At 34.7% G+C, this 24,869-nt stretch overlaps 1 protein-coding gene across 2 annotated transcripts in view; it reads left to right on the top strand.

The window, feature by feature from the left end:
* Tmtc4 (Transmembrane O-mannosyltransferase targeting cadherins 4) overlaps window positions 1–24,869 on the top strand; it is a 390,299-nt gene that overhangs the window by 167,580 nt on the left and 197,850 nt on the right. For both annotated transcript variants that reach the window (XM_090402208.1, XM_090402207.1), the window contains exon 9: window positions 13,849–14,029. In XM_090402208.1, the coding sequence (XP_090258334.1) occupies window positions 13,849–14,029 (181 nt within the window). The remainder of the gene's footprint in view (window positions 1–13,848; window positions 14,030–24,869) is intronic.

Below are 24,869 nucleotides of genomic sequence, written 5' to 3'. Positions count from 1 at the left end.
CGTATTGTTCAGTGTTAAGTGATGGAAAATAAGAACTCAATTTTTCTTCTAAACTTGTTAAATGTTCAACTATTATTGGAAGTGTTTCGTTTATGCAAGTGTTACTTATGGAAACATTTCCAAATTACCTTCAACAGCTTTTCTTTTCCAAATGTGTAGTTTTCTCTGAAACACTTTCATTTTGTCAGTGGATGTGAGAATATTTTCTTCTTTCCCTTGCATGCTAGTATTCAAAATATTGAGCTGCTGAAATATATCGACCAAATACTGTAACCTGGCAATCCAAAATTCGCACCGAAGGAGGTTACAAAAATGTAATTGTTTCATTTCTTCAAAAAATGCAAGAAGTTCTTGTCGTAGCTCGTGTACACAGGTAAGTACCCCCCCCCCCCCCCCTCCTTGACAGCCACCTCAGTGTGTAAAAGCAGCCATCTGTGTTGTGAATGCATATCGATACAAAGCTTTTCGAATAAACAACTTGATCTAAAACTTCTCTTGATTTTTCTCCCAATGTTTTTGCCATCAAAGCCTCCCTATGAAGAAAGCAGTGAGTTACGATAACATTCTCATTTTGTTTTTTTACAAAAGATGTAAGACCCTTAACACAGCCCACCATGGAAGGGGCTCCATCTGTACAAATGCCTACACATGACTTCCATGTTAACTGCCATTTATGATGATAGCTATTCAAAATGTTAAAAATGTCTTCACCTTTTGTAGACACACTTAATTCTTTGCAAAAAAGAAACTGATATACTATTTGATCTTCATTAATAAAACGGATGAATGCTAAGAGTTGTACCTTGTTGGTAATGTCTGTTGACTCATCAACTTGCAATGCAAAATTTGAATACTGAAGTTTATTACTGCATACATTTTTCTCGATATCAGAAGACATTTCTATAATACGCCTGTGAACTGTATCATTGGACAGAAGAATCTTGCTTATTTTCATTGCTGCTCATTTCCTAGCATTGTCATGACCATTTTTTTGCATGCAGGCAAAATAAGTGACTCACCTAAAGTATGATCTTTCATATTTTTTGCTATCAGTTCTGAGACTTGATAAGAAGCGATTTGAGCTTTATCAGAAACAGTCATTATACTTTTAAAAGAATTTGCTGCTTTTGTTTGCTGTTCAATCTCTTGAAAAAACTTACAGATTTATATTGTAAATTAGAGTGTATAGTTTTATTATTATTATTATTACCCAAGACCTCATGGAGTCAAAGACTCATCTGGGAGGTCCTTTTATCACACACACATCTCATCATACCATGTCTTAAACACACTCAAACTCCTTGCAGACACCACAAAATGTTTTAAAATGTTTATTCAATTTACTAGGAAGCAATGATTCATTTGCCATTTTACATCCACATACTAAACATAGCGGCAAAGGATGATCTTCACTTCCGGTCCAAGTGAAACCAAAGCTTAAATAACTTTCATTATATTTGAGAGTAGGCCGCGATTTTGCTTTCTTACTTGCACTTAATTTCGCTCACTTCCAGAATCTGATTCTTCAATATTACTCTTCTTTTTGAGAAATCTATCCATTTTATTTGGGTGTATTTATCTGAAAATAAGTAATATGCACATAACATCCACTTCCAACACTTTTAAAAATAAGTAATATACACAACAAGAATAAACCATATTCTTGTTCTCTTTGCAAGAAAAACCACTGTTAATTAACATAATGATGTGTTGACAAAAAGAGCGGTATATCCGTAATGAAAAGGTATAATAGAGTAACTATATTTATTTTTATATCTGGACACATATTTCTCTGGAATGCCACAGGGCGCACCTGGAAATCTTCTAGGGCGCATCCTTTGAGAACCACTGGATTACACTATGGTAGGAAGAGCATTGTCCAGAAACATATTAAGAAACAACATTTTGTTGTTGCTTAATATGTTACCTATCTTCAATTGCTATCTAACTGCAATTTCTTAAGAAACACCAGTTAGATAACAACAGATTATATAATCATAAATACCAAACTGTTAATAAACTCTGCTCATTAAAAAGATAAATGTTTCAATTATTTATACATATATATAGTTTTATAGTTAATTTTGAAAACAAAGGGAATTAATGTTATGAACTTTGGTTTCACTTATGTAATTTTTCAGAACCATTTGGCAGTTTTGGCTCAGTTCATGATTTTTATCTTGATGATGTTATTTTAATTTTTTTTCTGCAGCACATCCTCTGTTAATCTAGGAGTCTTGAAACAAAGTTATATTCATGTTCTACGAGGTTAATATCGCTATCCTGTAATAGGTTTATAACCTATTACAGAATAGCTTTTAAACCACATTCCAATTTCTGTTGCTCAACCTACAAAATTGCAAAGCTTATTAGAGTACAGAACAACCACTGTGCACACAAACCTAAGGAAAGAAATACCTGAGAGATAGAGAATGTGAAGATTTATTCTTTTTTTTTACCACCGCAAGGAATCCTGCCTAAAGTGCGGGAATACAGAACATAAAGTAAACATCTGCCCGCACAGAACACGTGCGAAGTAATGGATGGCACCATCATACCGGCTAAATCTGTAGAAATAGAAGAATTAGAGGCAACAGAACAGCAAGTATTTAAATCAGCAAAAGAAGATTTCCTTGTACTAAACGCTGCAGCTGTCAAAATAACGACAGAAAATCAAGCCGCTGCCACAGAAACTTCAGCAGAGATAAAGGTGATGAAAAACCACAACAAGATAGAAGATACTACTGTAGAAAACACTAAAGAAAGTATAGATAAGGAGGTAATGGAGATTTCCAGAACCGCCTCCACAGAATTTTTGGCACAAAAAAATAAGTTAAAAAAAGAAGCATAACAACCAGGAAATTAAAAATAGGGAAGAAAACATGGAAGAAATGGAGGCTACTAATGCCACAGAAAAATGCCTATAAAGCCCAAAGGAAGAAGATACAAAAAAATCAAAAGCGGATGACGTAACCCCTTCGGAGGAACATGTTGATGAAACTACCCCTGGTCAAACAAGTTAAATATATAAATGGAGGTATACTATTAAGGAAATATAGAGGATCCATAGAAGCTGCAGAAAACTTTCCTACTAATGCACAGAACGGACACTCAGCCAGAATTTTACCTTCAGCATGATAGAGTAGGTGTTGAATGGTTAGGCCTCTGATCCGATGACATTCGCACAGTTGTGCCGGACCAATTACTAGGATATTTGAAGGACCTGAACGAGATGGAAAAAGCTCAGCTATGCCACACCTTGAGCAGATTGACTAAGGATGATATCATGGAGAACAGTGAATGGATTTTCAAGCGATTTCAGAGAAGGCTTTGGGGTAATAACCAATATGACTACAATATTTTCTTTCTTCTTTTTTGTTTTAATCGCTTTATATTTAGTTTACACAGAAGGGGGTCGGCCTGATAGAACCCAAGCAGCGAAGGCTTACCTCGAGGCGGTGCAACTCCTTGTGGGCTGTATCACTCAGGGCAGATTTTTCCCCCATTTCTTGGTTAACTTGGTCTTTTCAATAGTTCATATTCAAGATTTTTTCCGGCGCTCTTTCCTTTAAGTTCAAATAGTTGTTCAAACTAAGGTAATTTAGGTCATTACTACCCAGTTTCTTTTTGTTGTTTTTGTTTGTTTTCAGAACAGATGGAAGGAGATGATGCCTGCGGACACCTTTTTAGCCACAACCTTCGAGTTACATAGTTAAACAGGTCGACTGAGGCTTCTTTATTACCTCTATCTTACTCTACCTTTCAATTTTTTCCTCTCTCACTGCCTGCTGACCCTCAGCATTCTTTATACTCAGGTAATTTTTTCTCTCTTTTTTTGGGCTTGGCATCACCACTCACATAATTAATAGTTCCAATAAGACCTCCTTTTGTTGTGTTGCTCTGATTCTTGCACTGATTGACTGCCTTATAAGACAGTCAGTCAGTACAGTCATTTTGACTACTTCATAAGGCAAGTCCCTGTGTTGGAGGGTGCAGGGATTATTCAGTTTCTCTATAATACATAGTCTTGCCATAAACACTGTTACAACATCTGCAGAGCCTCGTGCTGCCCACAGAATTACTCAAGCCTGGTTCTTTTAGTGATGCTATGCACGGCTAACATTTGTGTGTTTATCAGTAGAGAGAGAGAGTTGTCTAGCTGTACAGGTTAACATGGAGTGCAGAGATTATGAGAACTGGGTAGCTGTAATAGCAATATTAAATGTTGGGATGCAGCCACCTGTTATTTTCAAACATGCTAAAAACACTCAGGATCAGTAGGATGTTTGTGTATGACTGCCAAAGAACAGGTTGACCTCACTGCATTAGGATGCACTAGCTTGTAAGGTTTATGAAGGCATGCCTCCACCGTAATCCTGTGAGAATGCAGAAAGTAATGTTGCAGGAGATGAATGTTTCACAGAGAACAAGTCACGTGTACTAACTGATGACCTGGGGATGAGATCCTGTCATCATTCTACTGGACACTTCCTAACACCACAACTTATATTTAAGGGGGTGATAAAATCAAAGGCACTTCTCCAGTGGTATGCAAACAACAGACAAAGAGTTATCCTTTTCACAGATGAGAAGATTTTCACCATTGAAGAATTTTAATCCCCAAAACTTCAGGTATATGCAACCATCGGAAAGAGAGGTCATCACATCATGTCAGTGATAGTTTGATGTGTGTGTGTGTGGAGGGGTGTGATGTATCATGATGTATCCAAGTTTCATTTTTGTAAGAATGTAGTCTAACCTTGCCAAAATATATTGTGCTGGCACCTGTACTACAGGTGCCAGCACAATGAACCATGAACAACACCTTGTTTCATAGTAGACAGCGTGTTATATTTTAATGTGCTTGATTTGCTCCAAGTAAGTTATTCCCCACCTATATCCAACCTACATATTAAAGACAGTCATGGAGTAAGATAACAATATATTTAATTTCATTTTAGTTGGTTAAATGTTTCAAATTTGTATCTGTGATAGTGCATTGACTTCAGTTTTAACATGTTGTGTTCTAAAGAATGAAACTCGGTAATAAAAAATATTTATTCTCTGTAAACCACCATCATCATCAAATTCCTGCCATGTACCCTCAAGGGGGTTTACAGGATATTATAGTACTACATGAAAAATTTACATCATTACTAACTTCCTATCTACAATTTTAATCCAAATCAGTCTGTTACTTGCCAAGACTCCAACATTATCAGATCTTATATTTCTATAATCTAAGGCACTTTTTACGTTATTAATCCACCTATATCTTCATCATCCTCTGGGTCATTTTCTTGCCAACCAACACTTGTTAGTTTGGCAGAGAACACTTGTTTTGCTAATCTGTCCTCGACAATTCTGTTTAAGTGACCATACCACTTGAGATTAGCTCTGCTAACGTATTCCTGGATGCTGACAATGTCAAGTTCTTTCCTAATATCCTCGTTTTTAATATGATATTGTCATTGATGCCATCTGTTTGTACCCTTAATCTTTCTCAGGACTCTCATATCTGTGGTCTCTAGTCTTTGGTCAAGTGTTTTACTTCTGACCCAGCTCTCAGATCCATACGTTAAAACTGGTTTGAACACTGTCTTATATACATCTGATTTAGTGTTCTGACTAATTTCTCTCATATTCCATATGAATTTATTCAGTTGACTTGATCTTCCTACCATACCAGCTTTTTTGATTCTGTTGTCTATTTCCATATTTAATTTACCATCTTCACTAAAAATCGTGCCTATGTTGCTGAAATGGTTTACTTGCTCCACAGGTTCTCCATTCACAATGCAGTTGATATTTTCAATACTTCTGCCTATTTTCATTATCTTTGTTTTGTTATTGCTTACCTTCATATCATATCCATTACAACAATTATTCAATTTAGTCAGGGAATCTTGCAGACTTGTAGTGGATTTATTGAGAAGTATGACATCGTCTGCATAAAGCAAAGAGCTGACATTAACATCTCCAATTTTGATATCATGTTTAATACCACTTTCCTTCATAATGTATACCATATAGATAATGAATAACAGAGGGGATAATGTATATCATATAGATAATGAATAACAGAGGGGTAATGTATATCCTTGTCTGACACCAGATTTAATATTAAACCATTTTCCTGGAATTCCTTCAATTCTAACTGCTGACTTACAACTCAAACAAAGACTTAGTATTGCTTTTTATAATGCCCTATTGACATCATATAACTGTAGCGTATTGAATAACTTCTCTCTTGGCACCTTGTCATGTGCCTTTTCCAGATCTGCAAAACTTAAATACAGAACTTTGTTATATTTCCATGATTTCTCAACTGTTTGTCGTAAAGTGAAGATCTGATCCTGACAGCCTGTATTTGGCCTGAATCCAGCTTGTTCTTCACCAAGCTTTTCTTCCACAATCCTTCTCCACCGTTCCTCAAGTATACTTGCATAAATCATACCAGGAACACTCAGTAGGGGAAAACTTCTGTAATTCTCATATTCAGTTTTATTTCCCTTTTTATATATGGGTTAAATGAGAGCTCTACTCCAATCATCAGGAATTCGTTCCTCTGTCCAGGCCTTTTGAACTATGCAGTGCAGCCACTGTAATTCTTTTATAACTCCATACTTCAACATTTCTGGGTTTAATATCATCTATTCCTGCTGCCTTTTCACATTCAAGCCTTTGATGGCTTTTTCTACTTCAAGTATGGATATGTATTCCTGAATGTATGCCTGTTGAGTTTTTTTACCACAGTGCTATCATTCCTTGTTTCATTTAGCAATTTTTCGAAGTAATTACTCCATACTTATAAAGGATACCTTTTTCTCCAGTTTTCATGTTACCTTTATCATCTCTGATTTCTTTTACATCACTCTTTCCTCCATTTCTGAGCTTCTTCAACAACCTCCAGAATATCTTGCAACCTTCTTGATATTTATTTTCTATGTTCTTACCAAAGTCTTCTCATGACTTTTGTTTAGCTAGTTTCACACAGTGTTTAGCTTTGCTACATTTGTCTCTGTATTCTCTAAGAGCACAAGCTGACTTATTTGCCCCAGGAACGTTTGATATGCTTTCTTCTTTTCCTTCACTTCTTCTTTAACTTCCTGTGTCCACCATGGAGTTCTGATTTTTCTATCCTTGTAGACAACCTTACCACATGCCACTCCATGAATCAGTCAGGATTTTCTTCAAGGCTTGCCACTGAATCTCCAAGGTTTGGTTCCTGCTCTCAAACACTTTCATTTTATCTTCACTAACCATTTGACCCTTAAGCAACCCTTCTCTGTAAACATGTAATTATATACAATAGATAATACATTCAAAGAACAACCAAATGGTCATTTTAAGAATTACATAAATGAACTCAATATTCTCTCATACTCTTACTTACACAGTTAAATTCAATACTGAAAGATAACACAGAATACTTTACAAAACAAACTGAACATAGCATTCAGCTATGTTCAGTTTGTTCAGCAACATACGAACACTACTGGAACACAAACCTACAAATAATATATCTACAATACATAAGCCACACACATAAATACATATACATTGCTGTGTTATTCCCTAAGGATTACAATATACTGTAAGCAAGTTTACTACTTAAAACTACAATTAAGTTTCTGTTATATCACTACCACTTAATCACGTGGCGGCCCTGCCAGTACCAAGCACATAATTACAACGCTAAATGCAAAGAAATCACATATATATTGTATATGGTAATATATATATATGTGTGTGTGTGTGTGTGTGTGATTTGTTTTATATATACTAATTATATACTTTGTTTTTTCTTGTACATATGATAAAGTTTAATTTATAAATTAGGCACAGGAAGAGATTAACAACAATAACTAATAATAAAATAGAACAGTTTTATCAATATACTGTAATTCAAGTTATGTGAATGTAAATATAATCTTAGCAACCTCAGCATACGATTTTTGCTTTCCTTATGAAGTCGAGAACATTCACCTTTTCACTTAAAGGAAGCACTTTACTGCTTCTCTTTAGAATTTAAAATATCTGAACTGCCAGCATCATTACTCTTCTGCTTTGGGGCCATTTTATCAGACACAATTGGATTTATCAGACACAAACGTCTGATAAATCCAAATTTCTATTATGAATATGTGCAAAATTATTCATATAACTTTCTAACGGTTTATTCAGCTCTATAGATTTATCATTTCTTAATGCAGAGTCTTTATTAACAATTTCAAAAGCTTGGTTAACTTCATTAACAATTTCTAAGTTAGAAGATGTAGTTTCTTTAAAACATTTTGAATCATCATATAAACATTTATGATACTCTGACATTAACTCTTCTAAAGTACAATTATTTCATGACCTGAATTGTCATGTTGCTTATTTTTATTATCTTCTTTCTTTTTAGAGAACTTAGATTTAGACTTATATACATAACTATATGATCATTTGTAATTATTTTGGCTTTGTTACCGTGAACTTTCTGAACAATTAGATTGATATCTTGTTTTATCTCTGTGAAACTCTGCTTTCTTATTATTTAGGCCAGGAAAACTTTCAACCTTTAATATTCTATTTAAATTATCTCCTAAGCATACTAAACTGCCTATCCTTAACAGGTATAATCTTAACCTATGAATGTACAATTAGTGTTTTAGTTGGATCCTTTATATCTTATGTTTTAAAAGTTACAGGAGATAATTTTTCTTATATGGACCTGAAGCCTTTTTACCTAACTTACAAACCTTTTTAAGATTAATTTTATTATCTAAAAGTACTAAATCACCACGATTAAGATTCTTATATTTTCTAAATCTATCTATCTATCTATTATTATTATTATTATTATTATTATTACGTGCCACCTTCAAGGAGTCCAAAGACTCATTGAGGGGCTGGGGAGGGCACCCACTCCACAGCTCTCCACCTCCACCACTCAATCCACCAACCACAATGAACCATAACTACCATCATCATCCTGTTGAAAGTTTATTTTTCACTTAGTTAGACTAAAATAAATTTAGTTTAATCGTCTGGGTAGTGGCCCTTCCCTTAATGCATAACATTATACACATCCGCAAGGAAATGTGTTTTACATTATGGAAGATACTGAGATAGGAGTGATGTTAGCTTGGTCCATCTTTGCTACGAGTTGTCCGGTGTTGTACTACCTTACCCCAGTTATGAAGATATTTTCAGGTGCAAACTTTGTTTGCTCACACTTGGAAAAAGGATTAAACTAAATTTATTATACATCATCATCCTGTCAGAAAAATCTCCATTTTTCTCACATCTCCTGAGGATAAACTTTCTCCCCTTGGTTTTCCATGTGTTTACTAGATTTCATAGTGAAGAATTTATGGAGACACAACACACATTGTGTCTCCATAAATATAAACATAATTACTGTATTTTCCGTCCTATAAGACGCATCCCCTTTTTTGTACACATTTTTTAGAGAAAAAAACTCTAAAGTTCTTATCATTTTCTCAGTTGGAGGTGCCCAGAAATGCTTCTCTGCAGCCCAGTTTCCATGTTCTTTAGCACACGCAAGCACACATAGCTTGTATGCAACATTGTAGCAATGCCGACGTTTTTCAGCCATAATTTGCCAAGAAATTTAGAGAAAATTTAAACGGCAGAAATTTATCACCATTCACAACAACCGTGACAACAATTGGAAAGTTTAAACGAACAGAAACACAGCTGTGATCATCGACGATAATGCATGCACATCCACTGAACCCTATATAACTGCAATGCCCTCATGCACTGCAGGGAAGCAAGAAAGAAATCAAGTAACTTGGAACAGAGAAAATTTCCAGAAATGAAAGTAATAAAAAACTGGGTATCGGCGTATAAGACGCACCCTGTTTTTCAGACCTATTTTCAAAGAAAAAAAGTACGTCTTATACGCCAGCAAATACAGTACTTTACTTATCATTAAGAATCTTTCTTAATGATAAGTAAAGTAATTATTCTAACATGTGTGTTGTGTTTCCATAAATTCTTCACTATGAATGATGACCACCATGTAACCTTAAAAGAAAGAAAAGTTTACCAGATTTGTTGTTCTTATGGCTTATCTTATTATGGATAGTCTGAAAGATCTTTTACCCATCACAAAGAACGTAAGTCTTATATCAGGTACCATGATCTAGAACAATTGGAACTCGCTGAACATGCCAAACACAACATTCTTTAGAATAAGACAAAAGTCCTTTATAGAGTAGGTTAGTTAATATCTTTATAAGGAAACTGTGAAACTTTACTCCATTGCACTAACTTAAATACATCTGTTGGTCTACAATTATCTTCTTTATGGGAATTAGTACTTTTGCTGTTAATCTTTCTTGACTTTTAATTATTTATAGTTTACAATTTATTTTTTCAAGGTTGGAAAATATTGACCATTTTTGATATTTTTCTTTAGCTATCATGGAGACACTTTTTAAAATTTTCTATTATTGTGTACTTGCTGTTTCAGTTATGTACTGAAACCTTGGGAAATACATCAGGGGTAAGATCGTGTTGGAGGCTTAATGGATTTTTTATAACACTCAGGAAAGGATTAAAACAGAATTTAATACTTCCTATATTTTGTCTCAGTCACTGAGACATCTTCAGGGATTACATAAAAACTAATGTAACATAAACACAAATAACAAACAATACTAAGCCCAACCACATGGATGACACTAAAGTCCTAACTCGGTGGAGTGCCCTCTAAGGGTGGTTGTAGGTGGCCTGGAATGTAGGGTGGGACCTCTAGTGATAAGTGTTTCCCAAATCTTAGGAAGCTTAATGCAACTGTATTTATTAAGATTTGGTTGATTTCTGAGAGCTACTGCTAATTCTAAGAATAGTCTCTCTTTTTTGAATTTGCTGTGGTTGAGCATGGTGTTTTTTTTCCATGAGATCCTATGGGTTGTATCCAAGACATGATCAACAAGGCCTGACTGACCATAGTCGTGGTTGCAGATGTATGACTTGTGTTCCTCTAGGCAGACGGTTGCTGATTTGCCTGTCTGTCCAAAGTACGCCAGCTTACAGGAACAGGGTACTTTATAAACTCCAGTCACTGAGAGAGGAGGGAGCTGATCTTTTGTAGAATGGATAAGGGTAGCAAGTTTGCAGTGGGGCTTAAATGCTGTGTGTAGGTTGTACTTGTTTAAAATCTTGGCTATTTTTTCGGATGTGCGACAGATGTAGGGTATGGTGATGGCATTTTTAAACTCTTTCTGATGAGAAGACCGGGGAAGGAACCAATTGTTTTTTTGATACTGTGATCACTGTAGCCATTGGAGAGGAAAGTGTTGTGTATGTGGTCAAGTTCAGTTGTAAGGGTGGTTCCACTGGAACAAAGATCGTGGGCTCTCTTGGTAAGAGTTTTAATAATGCCATATTGTTGAGTGGGGTGGTGGTGGGAGAGTTTGTCAATGTATCTGCCTGTGTGCATGGGTTTTCTATACACAGTGAAGGAAAGTGTATCGTTAGGAAGGCATGTAACTAAGTTGTCTAGGAAGGGTAAACAATTGTTCTTTTCCCTTTCCATCGTAAACTGGATTCTAGGATGTAGGCTGTTGAGGTGACTGAGGAAGGAGTCTAATGTGTCTGGGCCTTAGGCCAAATAGAGAACATATCATCAACATATCTTAGCCAGATAGAAGGTTTGAGAGGGGCCGAGTCTATGGCTCGTTTTTCAAAATCTTCCATATAAAAATTGGCAAGAGGGGGGGGTGAGGGGGGAACTCATGGCGGTTCCTTCTGTCTGCTTGTAGATTTTGTTTTTCCAAGAAAAATAACCAGAATTGATGGCAAAGGAAAAGAGATTTAAGATGTCAGAAGGAAAAACGTTTTCTAAGAGTGTTAAAATATCATTGACGGGGATATTGGTAAACAATGAGGAGATGTCAAAGCTTACCAATATGTCTGTGTTATTTAAGGTTATATTTTCTATGAGAGTTTTAAAATGGGTAGAGTCCCTCCTCTCTCAGTGCCTGGAGTTTATAAAGTACCCTATTCCTGTAAGCTGGCATACTTTGGACAGACAGGCAGATTAGCAACCATCTGCCTGGAGGAATACAAGTCATACATCTGCAACACTACGACTTTGGTCAGTCAGGCCTTGCTGACCATGTCTTGGATACAACCCATAGGATCTCATGGAAAAAAACCACCACGCTCCACCACACCAAATTCAAAAAAGAGAGACTATTCTTAGAATCAGCAGCAGCTCTCAGAAATCAACCAAATCTTAATAAATACGGTTGCATATGCTTCCTAAGATTTGGGAAACACTTATCACCAGAGGTCCCACCCTACATTCCAGTCCACCTACAACCACCCTTAGAGGGCACTCTACCGAGTTAGGACTTTAATGTCATCCACGTGGTTGGGCTTAGTATTGTTTGTTATTTGTGTTAATGTTACATTAGTTTTTTTGTAATCCCTGAAGATGTCTCAGTGACTGAGATGAAATATAGGAAGTATTAAATTCTGTTTTAATTCTTTTCTGTGTGTTGTAAAAAATCCATTAAGCCTCCAACATGATGTCCTGACAGCACTTAAGCCTCTACACATGGATCAGGGGTAAGACTGTTCCAAAATACAGCATTAGCAGGGATGAAGGAGGAGGAGAAGGAACTTGTTTTGTGGGTTCCAAGGTGTACCATGAAAGGATGTTGGGCGGCAACTGTACATGTTCCAATAGGCTTAGTACAGAGTTGGGGAATTATTGATGCTGTTTCAGATGAACATTTTCCATGGAAATATTTCTAGAATATACAAATTGCAGAGACTGAACGTCTTTGTGAAAGTGAGTTGGTAAGAGATGGGTCATTTATCAGTCTAATTGCTCTCCTCTGTATTGAGTCAAGCATTTTGAAGGAGCTTTTAGGAGCCAAATATAAGAACAATATTCGATAGCTGGGCAGATTTGTGATTTGTATAAGGTTAACAGCTGTTTAGAGGTGAAGTAACATCTTGAGTGAAAGAGAAATCCCATTTTTTTGGAAGTCGAGGATGAAACGTATACTTGAACATGTTGCTATCCAGCTTAATTTAATTTTAACCTAATAAGAACAATAACAGGACTAGCTTTTATGTAGTAAGATTTTTTTTTTTTACACCATAGGTGAGGGCAATAGTTATAATGGTTGATCAGTAACTTTAGCTTACCATGTAGATGGTTGTGCAGCTTGTTTCTTTGTATATATATATGTATACTCTAGATGATGACCTTAATGTGAAGGTTGAAATGTCGAGTGTTTATTTTGGTTTATATTAAACTAAAGTTTTACTCTAACGTAGTAGTTTGTTCTATAATTTTCCTAATGTATGTAAGATCATAATTCATTACTATTTTTGTGCTGTTATTATTTCTGCACTTGATTTTGTATTCTGGGCGATTGTTTGGTCATTTTTATTGATATTTAATTAGAATTTCTTTGTTGTTTTATAGTGATTTGAATGATAACTTTTCATCACTCAGATGGCATCAGGGTTTAGTTTAACATCTGTTATTATTGTATTACCAACTTCAATTTGGGTATGATTTTATTTCTTTCAATATGTAGCAGAATTGTTTTTTAAAACTTGGAATAAAGATTCTTTCTCTTGCGAAAATTAAAAATTAATCGCATAAAAATATGAAGTGATCTAATGATCAGTTTATAAACAGGCAAAAGTACTGAGGAGGTTGGATGGGGAGGATTGGACCTTTGTCAATTATCAACAGAGCTAAGTAAAACTTAGTTCTGCTGTTGATGACTCTTTATTGACTGGATGCTAATATCGTTTATTATAATTATAGAAGAAATGATTTTTGTAATTTTTATTTAACAGGTTGACCTCAATGTCACTGGCTTTTCTTCTTATACCCTTTCTACCTGCATCTAATATTTTCTTTCGTGTGGGATTTGTAGTAGCAGAAAGAGTTCTGTATTTGCCTAGCCTAGGATTTTGCCTTTTAGTATCTGTCGGACTGAGGCAGTTATGTTTGGGTATACCAATCCACCATCGCCAGGTAATTTTTGCTGTTTACATTGATTTAGTTTTTCTGTTTTTGTGTGTGTGTGTGTGTGTGTGTGTGTGCGTGCGCGCAAGAAAGAGAGATATCAAGCTTAAATCTGAAATGTTACATTTCGCTAAACCGGTGTGTGTGTGTGTGTGTGTGTGTGTGTGTGTGTGTGTGTGTGTGTGTGTGTGTGTGTGTGTGTGTGTAAATATGTTTATATTGCAATTAATTTGTGGTTAAAAAAATTACCACTTAATTGCAGAAAACTGCTGACTTCTAAAATACACAAATTTATGCAAATTTGACATATCTGACAAGTGTTTTTGAGAGTCTCTTGAAAATTTGTGATTTTCTTTACAGATAAATGACTGTTCTAATTTATAGTATTAGTAGAGAAAAATTTATGACGGTACCTAACATGAAAGGTTGTACACATATAGAATATAAGTAAGTGGTACCACGAATGGGCTAATTGTTAGATAATATGGCAACTTTTCCCTAGGAGAGACCATACATGATACTCCAATCCTCCAATTAGCAGTGGTCTCACACTGGCAGTGAAATTCAACGACCATCTAAAGACATAGATAAACATCCATTGTCCACATTGAGGTTTGAACTCATCCTGTTGGTTAAGTGGGCATGCTGCTTATTTTGCAAATCATGCTGGCAATTATATCAGTCTGTGAAAACTTAATTGTGCTAAGCATCTCTACACTTCATTTTTATTTGAAGTAATTTGGCCCTGATAAATGAATCATTTATTTATTTTTGATAAACAAATAGATATTCATCCTCTCAGAATGAAAAAAAAAAAAACAAGACTATTTTTATATTTTTGAAATTTCTTTTAAATTAAAAAAATATATATTTTGACACAGAAGTGTATTATAATCTCTCTGTTTTTTCCAGTTTTAGAGAAAACAATTCTTTAAATATCAAATTTCTACCTTATTTAAGGATGCAAGGTAATTCTCTATCACTTTTGCCTGTATATATGTTGTAAGGTTTCTTAGCTAAGAAAGTAGTGATATACTGTCATTTCTCACTATCAATACAATTTAGATCCATGGTTATTTTTTTGAATCCTTTCTTACAAGATTTGCAGGTAATTGAAGAAGGTAATTTTACATAAAGAGAACAGAACTCTTCGTATCTTATTAGTACTAGTTATGAAAAATTAGGAAAATTATTTCCAGTCTTTCAGCACTTATGTTAAAATCATACACTTCATTTTGTTGTGATAAAAGTGCTCAGTGTCAAAAAATCAAAAAAGAAAGCAATAGCAATGATATTTAATGAAAATAAGAGTTATGATGACAATGATGTTGTAAATACAGTGATGAAGAAATGTAATGACTTAGATTCTGATAATGTAGAATTTTTTATGTTGACCTCACACACAACCTATAACACTACAGTGCCATGTGTGGACAAGTGATTAAGGAAAAAAATGTAGACTGTTGATATGTTGCTTAAAGAGTGTGTGGTTGTACTTAGTGGAAAAAAACAGCATGAGGGAGATTGTTCTAAAGAATAGAGCTAAATGGGATGAAGGAAACTGATGAGAAGTTAGTTCAGCCAGTGGCTGCTCTAATTCTTCTATGGCTAGAAGAAAGTGGAGAAATGGAAGCAGCTAAATCAGAGGAGCAATGCTTATGAAAAGTACTATAGAAAAAGCACAGAGCTAAAACAGTTGGTTGGTCTATGATAAAGTGACCGATGGGGGGAAGGGTTGTCTATTAAGCAGATTGCCCTCTTCTGAATATTATAAAGAATTCTTAGAGAGGTCTTGGTTGCTCCACTCAAATGTGAGAACAGTACTCTAAAGTTGGATGAATCTAAGACTTATAGAGTGTCAGGAGTCAAGAGGAAGAGAACCAACGTTCAGAACAGAAGAAACACCAAGCTATTTTTAAGATGCTAAGGAGGCTATGTGAGTAATATGTTTGTGTCAGGATAAACTGGATGTGACAGCCAACCCAAGAAGTGAAAGTTGATCTTGAGGGGAAATGGGAACATTATCAAAAATGAGAGTGGATGAGGAAGGATATTTTTCTTGTGGGTAATAAGGCAGGCTTGAGTTTTATTGGTGTCGAAATTTACTAAGTTATCTTCACCCCATTTCAGGATGTTGAGGAGGTCGTTGTTCAAGTCACTAGTTATGAAAGATCTTGAGGCATCTAAGATTAGGTTACTTTAGGACTTATCAAATGATGAAGAGTACTGTGGCAAAGCTGTGTATTAGGTTTGAAGTCAGAGAAATGAGATCATTGATGTAGAGGAGGAAGAGCGTTGGTGAGAGTACAGAATCCTGAGATACTCCAGTGTTGATGGGTAAATCTGGTGAGAGGAAGCCATCCACCATGACATACAATGAATAACCAGTGAGGAAGGTGGCAGTCCAATCAGAGAGCATGAGCATAAGTCTTCAGCACAACTGGAATACCAATTGGATTAGGAGGAACCTTGTCTAATTGTCCTTGAATATTAATCTTGACACGAATTATTAGTGTCAAGATTAATATTCATTAATATTAATGAGGGTTTTTCTGATGTTCTTTTGGCAATAGTTTAGAGGAGGCATGCAGTGGAAAGTTCGTGGAAGTATGGGAAGTGATTTGCCTAGATTGACCAGGTAGGAATTGGTGAAAAAAAAATTATGCCCAGAAGTGCTCTGCCTTTTTCCTTGGGTTAAGTTACCATAGTGCCATCAGGATGCAAGAGAGGTAGCAACATAGAAAGGCAGAAGTTATACCCAACAGCCTTAGCAAGAGACCAGAAGTCTTGATTGCCAGTTGAGCAGGAGACGAGTTTATTGCATTTCATTCTTATGAAGTCTGCTTTGGAATTGTTGATATCTTTTTTACACATAAGCTGAATGAGAAGCTGGAGTTTTTAATTTAAGCCACTGAACATAAGCTGCATTTTTATCATGGATGACACAGGCACATTTTTGAGAAGCAAGGTTTGGATACAGGTCTGGGGTTTGTACTGGAGTGGGAAATGAAGGCTCTCATTCCATTGAGGATTATGTTGGTTACTAGTTCAGTGCAGGTGTTTGGATCATGAGAGTGAAAGCAGTAATGTGACCATGGAAAATGATGTGAGGCTGAGATTGGCTGGGTGGAGGATGAACTGTAGAGAGGAGGACTTGAATAAGATTGTGGTTAGAATTTTCAAGAGGAGAGCAGACATCCACAATATATTTGTAGGGACAATTGGTTAAGAAAAGGTCAAGAACGTTAGTAGAATGATGAGGATTATCTGATATTCTGGTTGGTAGATTGAATATTTGTGTTAGGTCATGACTCATGGCAAATCCATGTATATTTGGAGGCCTGAAGTGTCTTGTAAGATTTCCATATTTGGTCTTCTCTAGAACAGTTTCTTTGGTTTGAAACAGGCTCTTTACCACTTCCAACTTGATCTCTGAAGTTAGAGCAAGGGGAGCCAGTTTGGACATTAAAGTCTTCAAGAAGGACATTCTCACAATTTGGATAATTAGTTTGTAAGAAATCAGTTTTTAATGACAGGTAGACAAAAAGGAGACAGCAAAATTGTCAGAGTTATGGGAGTGGTAAAGGTAGCACATTAAAGCTGTCAAGTGAGGTAAGGAAATCTTGAGCAAGAGCAGATCGAAAAGTGGGGATTCTAAGTTGGATAGCCTTTGACAGGGGGATATCAGATTTCACGATAGTCTGCGTGGTTAGCCTAGTGGCTTTGTGCTTCGCAACCATATGCCTGGGGAAGGAGTGTCCTAGGTTCGATTCCCGTCGACGATGTAAGGAGCTTAAGGATCTTCCTCAGCCATAGCCAAGTTAGCCGGTTTTGGGCGTGGACAGTAGGGTTTTTCCCCTGTAGTTTATCTGGGGTTTTTCATCCCGCAATCCGGCCATAGACACACACGGATTACAGTCAGGAATACTGATCCAGCCGTAGGCCTTATTCGTCAGCTATGCCGGTTCTGGAGCCTGGATAAAATTTGGGGGAACTTAGAGGGTGCTATACATTCCTGTAAAAAAAGGGAACTTATGCTGTACCATCACATGGTAATTAATTAATTATCAGATTTCACAAAAGCCCATGTTCCATCCTTTTTTTGGGAAAAACATCACGTAGGATGTAGCTGGGATAGTTGAGATGGACTGTTGTCAACTGAGGTTCTTAGGAAAATAAGAAGATCAAGTTTTGATGTCTCTAAGTGGTGAAGTATGTCATCAGGACCGGCGCATTGTATTTTTCTTGTGTGTGCAATTAATGTTCAGCACCTTTCCAAAAGTTTTTTTTGAATAAAGTGTGAATAAAATGAATAGGAAATGAAAAACGAATGAAAATCGCTTTACAGTATAATGTTACCTACGGATTAGTCCGGCTTATACAAATTTTTTCAAGTTATATAAATTTTTAAAATAATATCAAATAGTAATATAAAGTTAAGCAATTTATTCAAATATTCTTTACATTAATTTTGCTAAAAGGGACTCATCTGGCTTTCATTTTAGCAAAATCCTGTTGCAGTACATCAATGTTGATAGACTGAGCAATATTATTTGCTATTGAAATTAGTGCCAAACTATTTAATTTTTCTTGACTCATGCTTGATCACAGGTAGTTCTTTATTAATTATAATTTAGAAAATGTTCTATCTCTGGAAATGTTATTATAGAATACTAGCCTACTTAGTTTTCTCAGGAAGATTCAACGAAAATAGATAAGAGAATTTTACAAGAATGTTTCGCATTGGACTCGAGAGTTTGCCGATTATTTTGTGTCGCTGATGCCGCCCTAACAGCCCACTAATGTAACAGGCTCGAATGTCGAGAAGAATGAGTTATCAGTAGTAAGCCGACTTTTAGGGCCGGACCACATGCATCCGATCCGATTAAAATTAGGATATGGCCCTTACACAGAACTCAACAATTAATCATAAGTTGATTTATGATACATCAAAAAATAAAGAAGAACTATTTTAGGTATATTTTTGTAAATTTTAATCAAAAATTACAGTGATATAATCGGGTCCAGGATACAATTTCAGAATTTATTTGTTCGTTTCTGCGAAGATCTGAAGGGGCCCAAACGGAAGACGACTTACATTCATAATTATATGTACCATTTGTTGTTCGTTTAAACTCTTATCTCATATTTTTTGACATCTTTTAGGCGCCTTTTCTTCTGCGGCACCTGTGTATTTGCACACTTCGCACATGCCAGCAGCCGGGCCTGTATGTCACTAATGTGTGTATTATTATTGTCTTGAATGTTGTTGAAATGAATATGAAAAATTTATTTATTGGAAAAAGTTTTGGTATTATTTTGGATTGGTTGCTGCATGTAATTTTATTATTTGTTCTAATTTTCATAGTTTGAATTTTTTATGGGAGAGTTTTTGTATCCACAGTTAATACTCTAGTATTTTTATGATTGACTTTTCATGTGTAGGGTGATTGATTCAGAAAACAAAGAGAAGGGCATGCAGTCAGAGTTGAGGGACTTGTATAAATAACTCACACACAGGAAGTATCCAGCCTTCAGTCCAAGTCTTGTCTTGGACAGTGCCCCCTACCATTGACCCAGTTTCCTTCCAGGCACAACCTGGCAGGGTAAGTGGTAGCAAGATTATTGCCAGCTGATTGGGAAGCCTCCAACAGCTATGTTACCATCAAGTTCGATCCCATGCACTGTCTGAATGCTTTACAGGATATCGTTTCCACTTCGTTATAAGAAAAATTGCTGAATTGTTTATATATTTGCCAAAAAGAAATTATATTTTGTAAAAAATAATTATATCATTTTGGACTGCAGAACACATTGGAACATGTTGGAAAGTATAACTGACCAATTTTTAAAGAAAGATCTCTTATTTATGGAAAGCATATATTCAAAAATTGCTAAAAATATATTAAATTATTAAATTAATAATTTAAATTAAATTTAAATATATTAAACACCCTTATGATTTACATTTGAAGCACTCAGTGATGATACAAATCTATTAACAAGCTAAGTAATTTTTACGAGGGTGGTCTGAAAAGTTCTTGGCCTCAACCATAGATGGCAACACTATTGGCAAGATTTTTTTTTTTTAAATAAGTTGGTACATCTTATAAGCATCCGTGTGAAATTGCAAGTCATTTTATCAAGTAGTTTGTTTTATACAGCTGTCTGAAGCAAAAATGTTCTCTGTATGCCTTGAAATGGATATAATTGAGTATCGTGCAGTTATAAAATTCTTTGTAAAAGAAGGTTTAACAGCAAAATAAATTCATTCGAAGTTCATAAAAGTTTATGGGCACTCTTCTCCTTCATTTTTGACAATTAAGAAATGGGCTACTGAGTTTAAACGTGGCCGTACCAGCCTTGAAGATAATCCACATGAAGGATGTCCAAAAAAGTAACACCAGAAATCATTGATCAAGTGTATGATAAAATGCACTCACATGAAAATCTCTGAACAGTGCCTGGAGCATTTTAACAAGAATGAAACTGATTATTTTGTGCATTGATTTATTACTATGGATGAAACTTCGATTCACCATTACACGCCAGAATCCAAACGGCAGTCAAAACAGTGGACAGAAGCCAGTTGTTCAGTGCCAAAGAAGACAAAGTCGGTTCCATCAGCAGGAAAGGTCATGGCATTGGTGTTTTGGGATGCATTTTTTTATTAATTATCTTGAAATGGGTAAAACAATAACTGGGAAACATTATTCCAATCTTTTAACCAGAATAGAGAAAAAATTTGTGAGAAAAGATCCAGTTTGCAGAAAAAAAAATCATCTTTCATCTGGACAATGCACCTGCCCACAAAGGTGCATTGTCCACGAGAACTTTTCAGACCACCCTTGTAGATTCCTTTTTTAATTTAGAAAAACAGTTCTGAGTATGAAGTTTTGAAAGAAACTGAGTAATGGTTTTTTAAACATAAAGTCTTAGTATAAGTTATTGTTTAAAAGATTAATGATGGTTTTTGTATTATAGAAAATAAAAATGAAATTATGGAAAATCAATAATCAGATGAATTTTCAAAAAAAAGTATACTTCAGTAGAAGTGTCCAAAACAGAAAAATAAACAAAGAAATGGAAAACTATGAACTTGGAGAATTTGAAGCAGATTTAGAAATAGAGATAGCAAGAAATACAGGTATCTCTTGCTTAATGCGGTTTTGCTTAACTCGGGATTTGATTAATGCAGCAAAATTAATTGCAACAATCCCTTTATATATGCGGCAAGAGTTTTAATTAACTCACCTTTAAATTTATCTTCAAACTGGCCTCTATGGAAAAAAAATGCAATTTAAAACTATTATAATCAAAAAAAAGGAGCAGCTCAGCCTGGCTATAAAAGTTTCAAAGGATTGCTTAACTGTTATGCTTGTAGGTAATGCTAATTGAGTGTCTATTGAACTCTCTGTAAAAGGATGTAAAAGGATGTAACAAGAACATTTTACCTGTAATTAGGTGGGCAATCAGAAGGCTTTGGTTACCAAAAGGCTATTCGAAGATTGGTTTAAGTCTTATTTTTGTTCAGCAGTTGAAAGCTTATTGCAAAAGAAATAACTTGGCTTTCAAAGCTCTTTTGTTTTTAGATAACGCACCTGGTCATCCAAATTCTTTTAATGATCTGTGTGAGAATGTGAAAGTTTTATTTTTTCCTCCAAATAACATCATTGCTACAACCCATAAACATGGGCATCATTGCAATTTTCAAAGCCTAGTTTCTTAAAAAGAAATTCTCAAAGGCAGTAGAAACAATGACGGGAGAAAATGCGATTATGCTCCAAGAATTTTGGAAAAATTTTAACATTAAACATGCAATTGAAAACATTCATGACTTGCGGGAGCAAAAAAAAAATTGTCTTCTAGCTGCATGAGAAGCTGTTTGGAAAAACCTTTTGCCAGAATGTGCTAATGACTTAGGTGATTTTCATAATCCTGTGAACAAAGTGACTGAAGAAATTGTTGCCATTGCTGAAGACCTTGGTTTTGATGGTGTCAATGCAGAAGATGTTAAAGAATTATTGGATTCAAATTCAAAAGATTTCAGTGACAACGACTTTCTTGAAATTCAAAATTATATTTAAATAATAAAGTTAATAATAATAATAACATTATTATCACTAGAATAAACAAAAAACCTTATTTAAGAGATACTATGAATATTAAAGCAACAAAGTAAAATATTCTGGAATTCTCAAAAATTCTTGGGAACTTCAATTTTCCATTCTCCAACTCCCAAAGTTTAAAAAATGTCAGGAATTCAGATTTTTTTTTTCTCTTTTTTTTTTTTTTTGCATATTACAATATTTCATGCCTATAACTATCAAGCAGCATTGTCCATATTTTCATATTGCAGTAATACAAATACTGAATGAACCACTCTGAAGTGGTGCATTCAGGTATTTTTCACCCAAAACAAATCAAAAGTTATATAAAACTTTATATTTATGAAATTATTGATACATCAGAAGATGAGTGTACTGTTTTCAGCAAGACTTGTGGTTTAAATCTCATCTAGAATGTGAAGAATTTTAATAAACAGATTTTCAGCTGAAGGTGTTAAATAATCTCATATGGAGGTAAGAGGGTTTTTTTTTTTTGCCTCCTGAAGGTCAGGTTTTTCATTTCACAAAACAAGCAGACTATTGGAGACTATATGTAATTCACAGATGCACAGTTTTTGCAGGTAGGACTAACTGCCCTATCACAGCATTAATTAATTAGATTTATATGAAGCCATGTTACTTGTTCATATCAAGATTGAGTCTGATACAATAACAGAAGATGGGACGAGATCTTTTTATTTAAGTTTCTTTGTAAATTATGATTCCAAGGAAGTTTAGACTCAAAATCGTAATTTTTCAGCAATCGCATTTGTGTTTTAAAAACTTTGAAAAAAAAAAATGTATTTTTAAAACAGTTCAGCTCGAAAAAGTTTGATCTTTGAAATTTATTGATGTGTGTTTGTGTGTGTTTAATAAAACTAATTTTTATATAAGACAGACTGTTAAATTAATAATTATAAACAAATTAAATTCAAGGCCTTTCAGAAATAGTTTTGGGATCTCTTATTTGTGATGATAAAAGATTGTCTCACTCTCTCTCACATCACTGAGTTGTTTTATATAATAATAATAATAACAAATATTATTAATAATATTCAAATATCATCCTACCGAACTGAGCCAATTCATTCTCAGCAAGAATTCCACACAAGATAAATATGTTTTTCAAACATGGATCTTTATATAACTTGGCAACATAAAATGTCTATTTCAGCCTTTGTAAGATTATGCATTGTTCTTTGATTTGGCTTGTATATTTATCTTTCACACTAAGAATGAATGAATTCTGTCTTCTTTCAGGAACTTTCAAACTATATAATATAAAATGCAACTTATTATTATTATGATTATTATTTTATTATTTTTTTTTTGCCAATGAGCAACAGTGATTAATTATGGCTATCATAGGGTCATTAGTAAAACCAGAATATCTTTTATGACATAGAACAGGTATTACTATACAAACATAAATTTGACAAAGCGAATAATTACCATTACAGTTATTATAAATATAAGCAAAATATTAAAAACATACTTTTAAATGATAATTTTTCAAATTACTTTTTTCCACATGCAAGAGGTAGACATGGAAATCAGCCTTGTTCAGATTTGAGTGAAAGACTTCACATTTACAGAATTCTTTGAATAATCTTGTATACTGAACAGATTTGCAGTGAAAAAGAGTGATATCTAGCCATTTGATATAGTTATCATTGTTCTTGACATAGTCACTCCAGGCATACCAGGTTGCAGAAACTGATGTAATTCATGCTTTCCTCTTGATTAATATGAGCACACTAGTCTGACTATAGCGTTGAAGTCACATGAGCAAGAAATACAGTATAAACCAAGAAGAGACTAGAGATGTATTTTGTCTTTTGCACAAGGATAAAGGCCTGAGGACTTTTAAACTTGCTAGCTTTTAGGATGTGAAATTTTTTTATGATATGAGCAACTTTTTTCAGGAACCCCTTTAACATATAAAACAGTTATTCAATTCTAATTTATACCCGAGAGTTGTTTAAGCAAATAACTGTTTAGTATTTTATTAATAGTAGATATTTTATAACCATATAAAAAGAGATCAGTTTGTATGTGATTATATTCATGATGGTGTGCTAAAGCTAGCTTGTGTGAGCCAATTGTTAAACTTTCAAGAAGGTTGTTAAATTTCCAACAATGGCTTACAGCATTTGGGCAATAAGCTTGTATATTGTGACATGGAAAATTCAGCCAGAGGTATGCTTATTTCTGGTAGTCTTTGTGATTCATTTTACCCTCCCTTTACCTACATGATAACTTATATAGGGATTACCTCAGCTAGCAATTTTACAGTAATATTATTTTTCAATAAACATCTTAAGGTAATATTCTCATGCTGACATCTGTCAAAGGTTTTGCATTTCTAGAATTGTCATGAACCTGATAAGATCATTACCCTAAGAAGAAGTGGTCCAGGCAAAATTAAGTACAGTCAACCCTCCTACAACGCAGTACTCTTATAACACGGTTTCCATATAACGCGGAGCCAAAATTGCGACAGCCCTCCTATAACGCACTACTCTTATAACGCGGTTTCCATTCAACAACATTCCATCAACTTAATCGGTTTAAGAAGATTCTCTATAGCATGAATTTATCTATGTGTTAAATTTTTACAGTTGAAATTAACGGGGAATTCCCTTCTTTTTGGTGAAGGTACATCACCATTTTCCAATTTCAGTTATCAGGGAATTCCCCTATAAGCGAAGAAACGATGCGAGATTGTTCACAGTGCTCTG

The sequence above is a fragment of the Typopeltis vanoorti genome, chromosome 12, assembly GCF_054136105.1.
Source record: "Typopeltis vanoorti isolate ZY-2024b chromosome 12, IOZ_Tvanoo_1.0, whole genome shotgun sequence".
NCBI classification, from domain to species: domain Eukaryota; kingdom Metazoa; phylum Arthropoda; class Arachnida; order Uropygi; family Thelyphonidae; genus Typopeltis; species Typopeltis vanoorti.
Note: the sequence above shows the minus strand (reverse complement) of the source record. Positions and strands in the feature narration are given on the sequence as shown.